The following is a 6,212-nucleotide window of genomic DNA, read 5'->3' as shown; positions in this document are numbered from 1 at the left end:
CAAACACAACACAACAATGCGATGAGGAAGATGTATCTATGACACTGTGTCTCACTCAACGCTGCTTTGGACCCTGGTTTCCTAAACGTTGTTTTTATGCACTTTTAGTCTCATCACAGTATTTTCAGCAAGATTTGTTGAAACAAAAATTTAAAAAAATATATTTGAATATTAAAAAGTAAACTAATAACTCTGTTGACTCCCATGTTTTGACCGATACCATTAAAAAAACACAAAGAAACATGTAAAAGCTGACGAGTAACAGTGGTGAGGGTAAAATAGTGTCCCTGCTTGAGGTAAACCTCATCCACCTCACCAGAAACGACGATGCTTTAAACATATACGACATAAATAAATATTTGTTTTAATTATTCAATATTTTGACCTTTTGTATTTCTAGTTTTTATCGCTGCTTTGCGACTCTTCCTCTCTTGTAAAAGTCCGTCGCGGCGTCCCTGAGCCTCGGGCCCCTACGACGAGGACGGGTCCCTCAGCAGCGTCTCATTGGCTCGGGGGTCCTGGTCCTCGGGGGTCCAGCCACCAGGGGGCGGTAGCCGCGGCGGTTGCACCGGTCCAGGGTCTCCCTCTCCGTCGACCCGACCCGACAGACGCCTCTTGGGCGGGGGAACGGGGCCCTTCCCGCCTCGGCGGCCCTGCAGACTTCCAGGACGGCTCCCGTCTGAAGCTTCCGGCCCCGGAGGCGGCGAGGAGGCGGCCGGCTGCTCGCCTGCTTTCCCGGTCTCGCTGATGGTCTTCAAGCGCCTCATGGGGACGTGAGAGCGGGACGAGGACGTGGAGAGACGGCCCACGTCTCCACTGCCACCTGACAGGTTTTAACCCCAGAACACTCGCGTTAAAATAGTCACACTATCACTAACGTTGGGTGAATTTTACCCGATTTATTGTATCTGAGAAAATATTCTCATCGAAATATATTAAAATACAAGATATCGTATAATGGGCACCCTGAAAAAAGGCTCAAAATCCAGTAAAATATGATATCAGTAAGACACACCTACCTTCAAGAAGACACACCCACCTTCAATAAGACACGCCCACCTTCAATAAGACACACCTACCTTCAACAAGACACGCCCACCTTTAATAAGGCACACCTACCTTCAAGAAGACACACCCACCTTTAATAAGGCACACCTACCTTCAGTAAGACACGCCCATCATCAATAAGACACGCCCTCCTTCGTTAAGACACGCCCACATTCAATAAAGTCAGTGAGCAGCATGAAGCTACACAGAGGCCTTCACAACGTGACGTGGTGTAGGAGGAAGTCCTCACCGTGGCCTCGCCTCCTGAGGGCGAAGGCGTTCTCCAGATCGCCCCCTGGCTGGAGCGAGTAGTACTTCTGGGACTTGGGGATGTTTTGTGACGGCTGGAGAGGAGGACGAGTGAAGGTCAGGTCAAAGTATGAGCGCTTCGTGTTCTCAGAAACAGAAACCCACCAGCTCGCGGAAGCTCTCAGCGCGGACGCTGCGTCTGATGCTCGCGTGGCGGCGGATGAGGATCTCTCTGGTTCGGCTGTCGTCGGGCAGATTGTATTTGTTGGCGTAGCCCATCGTCTGGAAAACATGGAGGACATAGTTTCCACCTTCATCGCACTGCAGTTCATTTTTGAACCTCACACACACCGACCCAACTTCATGAGCACTTCTTTAAGGATGAAACTATATTTGTGACCCAAAAGATTTACATCTCCACGAGCAACAAATAGTTGCTTTGAATAATTGCGTTGCTTTAAAAGTGCCGGTGTTTGTTACCTTCTGTCGGATCTTGTACATGTTGTTCGACAGGATGTCGTGCATTTTCCTCACGTCAGCAGCCAGGAACTTCCTCTTGGGTCGAGCGGCCTCCTTCCTCTCGTCTCTGAAGGGAGGAAGAGGAAGGAGGCGAGAGCGAAGAACAGATGGAAAAGTAAACGCTCAGCTATCGACATAAAGATGGGAGAGACAGCATCATCAGCTGGAGCCCAATTAGATGCATTTAGCTGATGCACTCCTGCAGATACAGTTGCAGAGAGACGAGTCCATCACTAATAACTTGTATGATGCAGTCATAAGTTCTACTTTTGGGTTGCATAGTATACGATGTACATTGGCTATTGGCATCTTTGTTGAAAAGTAGTTTTTTTTTTAATAACAAGGACGTGATGATGAACGTACTGCAGGGAAACGATAGACGGCGCCGCGCTGATGTCCCCCATCGGGCCATCCAGTAACCCGATGGCGTTCTGCAGCTCCAGCTTCTTGTACAGAGACACGATGCTGGACTCGGCCCGGTTGTCTCGGATCAGGATGCGCCTCAAGACGCGGTCGTTGAACTTCTTGAACCTGACGGGAAGACAAACAAATAGAGACGTGTCGTCTGCTGACTCTGCAGGAATCTACATCAAGTAAAAAACCACTGATGGACAGGTCCTACTTGTCCTTCCAGTAGTAGTGGCTCCATTGTCCACACAAGTCCTCAACTCCACTGAGGACGTGCTCCATCATCTGCAACGCACAGAAACCATCAGTGTGACTCACAGGTGGACTCACATAGAGTAAGAGAAAGGAGGAGACTTGCCCTGCTGTGGATCTCCACGTTGATGTTCTTCAGGTCTTTGTTGGTTTTCCTGATGTTCATGTATTCTACTATTGGACGGATGCTGATGCCCTGAAAAGACCAATTTTTAGCGCTTTTATTTTGTGATAAGTGTGTGTAAGTAATGTTTTGAATTAAATGGATGCCCAAAGCTGAGACTAAGCTGCTAAAATGCTATTACAAAGCAGCCGAAGGGCTCACCTGCAGGAAGACGGTGAATATGATGACGGCGACGGAAGCCGTGACGAACAGGTTCTTCCTGTTGATGTCATCGGGTAAGGTGAAGACCAGGGCGAAGCAGATGGCCCCTCGCAGGCCTCCGTAGGCGAGGCCAAACTGGTCCTTGAAGTTGAGCGGGATGGTTCGGAACGGGTTGATGATCTGGGTCAGGACCAGGATGCCTGCGGGACATTAAGAGCGGGACTTACAACTAACTCCTCCTCAGGGGGGGATTGTTTTTTAAACGGTTGTTAAATTAAGAGCCGCCCACCGATCCCTCTCCAGATGAAGGCGAACAGCAGCGTGAACAGGATGTAGGCCCAGTTCCACTCGTGCTCCGTCGTTATGGTCACGACGCCCAGGAAGAAGAAGATGAGCGTTTCGGAGATGGTGGCCAGCATCTTGACCACGTGGCGGATCGTGGTGCAGGACCTCTGGGAAACGTTCTCCTCCACGTAGTACTTCATGGTGACGGCGCATGTGATGAGGCTGCGGGGAGGAAGGGGAATATGTTATGAACAGACAATAATGACTTTAGGATGACATATGTGATGGACTATCTATTTACACACGTATACGCAGCGTTATATGTGCTGACAAAGTGATTGAACCACTTCTTACACTAAATAATCCATTTAAAAAGCCATTGGCTGACCTGAAAAGATCAATCCGAGCTCTTAAAACTGACTGCAGGCAAAGTTGAGCGACCACCTTTCAACCTTTGTGAACGTGAATCACGAACATGTCACTTTGAAGGGTTTGGGAAAGGTGGACGAGCAAGTTTTTACAAGCTGCACAAACAGGAGGGTTGAGATTAGCATCTTGGTGCGAAGCCTTTTCTTGGCTTGCAGCTCTTATCTTGACTGAAACTCTTTCATCGGTTAACTCAGGTTGAATAAACCTGAACAAAGCGACTTAGATTGGAGTTTTTTCACACCGCATCAATGTAGGTCAAGCATCTGAACACTTCTTCCTGTGGAGATGTTCGTGTCGGGCCTGAACTCACGCCATCACGCTGGAGATGGCGAAACACTCGGCCACCAGGTACGCCAGGTAGCTGTACATGAAGACGAAGAGGGGCTCGATCTGACGCACGTTGTGGGTGAAGCGCGTGGTGAACGCCGCCGCCAACCCGAACAGGAGGCCGAACAGGATGCCGCCCAGCGCCACCACGAAGAAGCGGGCCGTGCCCACCAGCACGTCCGTGGGCTCCACGACGGGCAGCGCGGCCAGAAAGGTGAACATGTTGTAAAGCACCTGGGGAAGGAAAAAGAGTTCAACACACCAGCTGTACACCGAGCGGCTGCACGGGAACAGTTTCTCACACACTTGTGGTCCAGCAGGTTGAACCAGTCGAGACTCTGAACCAGTTTAAGTAAAGGTGAAACTGTTTTGTTCGGTCGTGTGCCAACATGAGACTGACGCTTTTAATACACCGACGTGAAGACAATCAGTGACAGAAACTGCGACGGGAAACTTGGCCGAGCCGAAGCAGAAGCGGGCACGTTTCCTCTCGACGAAGAGGAACAGGCCGACGAGGGAAACCTGCAGGTCTGCTGCATGTCGACTCCCTCAGGCAGGACCACGTGCACGCAGGGAAACGCCAAGTTTTTTTAAGTTTTCTAACTGGAAACAATAACTGATAACAGCTCTGCATACTTTTGAGGATGCTACATTGTAGCTTAATAAATGACATCCCTATATTATAAAATATGTGTGCTCGGTTCAAATCTGTACCTACAGCCTTGAAATATTAATACACAACTCTAAGAGAAGCTTCAAGACCAGGAGGCGATCATATTACATGAACTACTATACACACTCATCTCATTAGAGTCCTATGACTCGACGGCCGAAGCGGTTTCCTGTCCTCACCACAGTGACGGCGTCGTTGAAGAGTCCCTCTCCGAATATGACGATGTACGTCTGCTCGTTGACCCCGATGTCTTCGAACACATTCAGAGCCGCCACGGGGTCCACGGTGGAGATGATGGAGGCGAACAGCAGGTTCTCCTGAAGAAGAATCCATCAGCTCACACTCACAGGGCATTGCACCTCCTTCACCATCATTTTATGAGACATTATTAGAGGGATAGACTCTGGGCCGGATCCCCCTGCAACATTACAAATCTGCTCCTATAGGAACAGAAAAGCTAATGACGTAGACTCTTGCGCGTGACCTTTGACCTCTCCTGTGCATTTAACTGACCTGCAGGTTGATATCTTGAACTCCAAACACCTCGAACTGGCAGATGGCGAAGAGGGAGATCCCGATGCCGATGCTGTTCCACACGGTTCCCACCACGGCGTACCACAGCACCGTGCCCATGTTCTCGAAGAACGGCCTGGTGGGCATGAAGTAGCCGTTGTCCAGGACGATGAGCGGGAGCATGTAGAGGAAGAAGACGTTGGAGTTGAGCACCGCGGGGGGCTCCTCCTTCACCGAGTGCATGATGGCGCCCACGATGAGGCCGACGGCAATCAGGAGGCAGGACTCCGGGATCCAGATGGTGATTTTATGGTAGATGTGGAAACCTGCAGAGCAGACAATGAGGAGCGTGGACGCCAGTCACAAAGCTTCAGGCTGCTGTGATGTATTAAAAAGTATTAGGATCAAAATATACCAAAAGTAAAAGTATATGATCATGAAGAATGGTCGATGTATGTCTCATCATGCATCGTTTAACCCTTTGGGGATCAATAAAGTTTCATTTTCAGCAATAATCCATCATTTATACCCACAATACAGTGTAGTGGTAGCAGAAAATGTCACTATATATCATTCAAGTACCTCATATATGTGTACTTAAGTTGAATATTTCAAGTCGACCAGAAAGTGAGACAAACCAAAGTCACGCATCCACACGTACCGATCTTGGCGAACGAGGCCAGCAGCACCCACAGGGTGAACTCGAAGGGGACCTGGATCCGAGGGTAGTCCATGGTGAACACGGGGAGGCGGGCCTTCTCCTCGTCGGGGAAGGCCTGGGCCTCGTCCAAAACGTTGGGGAAAAGGTCGACACCGGCCGGGGCCGTCGTCGCCTCTGGAGGTTTTGATTCCTGGAGCTCGCCATTTCCCCCAAAGCAGCAGCAGAGCATCAGGAGGAGGAGGAGCACGGAGGAGACCCCTCGCCGCTCCATCTCCACTGGTCAACACAGATCTCAAGTAGTTCCACTGTGTCTCATAGAAGTCCCATTGGACGTCTATTGTGCAGCTTCAGCAGGTTTGTTGCCATTAAAAACAACTAGTTGTCGTTTAGGTCTATAAATAAGAACTCCTTTACTCCAGTCCATGCCCAGAACTGGTAAAAAGCAAAGTCTCACGTGAAAAAGGAGTCATTTAGATGAAATTAAAGTCCTGTTTGTTGAAGGGTTCTTGACGTGATCCTGTTTA

General features: G+C 49.5%; 1 protein-coding gene across 1 annotated transcript; it reads right to left on the bottom strand.

Annotated features, from left to right (window-relative positions):
- Nucleotides 1-395: 395 nt before the first annotated feature.
- LOC137789163 (sodium/hydrogen exchanger 2-like) lies at nt 396-5,959 on the bottom strand. The gene is made up of 13 exons (XM_068582433.1): nt 5,689-5,959; nt 5,028-5,353; nt 4,694-4,831; nt 3,825-4,075; nt 3,090-3,307; nt 2,801-3,000; nt 2,582-2,671; nt 2,438-2,508; nt 2,179-2,346; nt 1,777-1,882; nt 1,462-1,578; nt 1,298-1,391; nt 396-823 (listed from the first exon to the last, which is right to left on the bottom strand). Exons 1-13 carry the CDS (start codon nt 5,957-5,959, stop codon nt 471-473), a joined length of 2,403 nt encoding a protein of 800 aa, XP_068438534.1. The 3' UTR covers nt 396-470.
- Nucleotides 5,960-6,212: the final 253 nt, after the last annotated feature.

The sequence above is a fragment of the Clinocottus analis genome, unplaced genomic scaffold (assembly GCF_023055335.1).
Source record: "Clinocottus analis isolate CAN_PGR_092001 unplaced genomic scaffold, fCliAna1.0.p SCAF_188, whole genome shotgun sequence".
Lineage (NCBI taxonomy): Eukaryota > Metazoa > Chordata > Actinopteri > Perciformes > Cottidae > Clinocottus > Clinocottus analis.
Note: the sequence above shows the minus strand (reverse complement) of the source record. Positions and strands in the feature narration are given on the sequence as shown.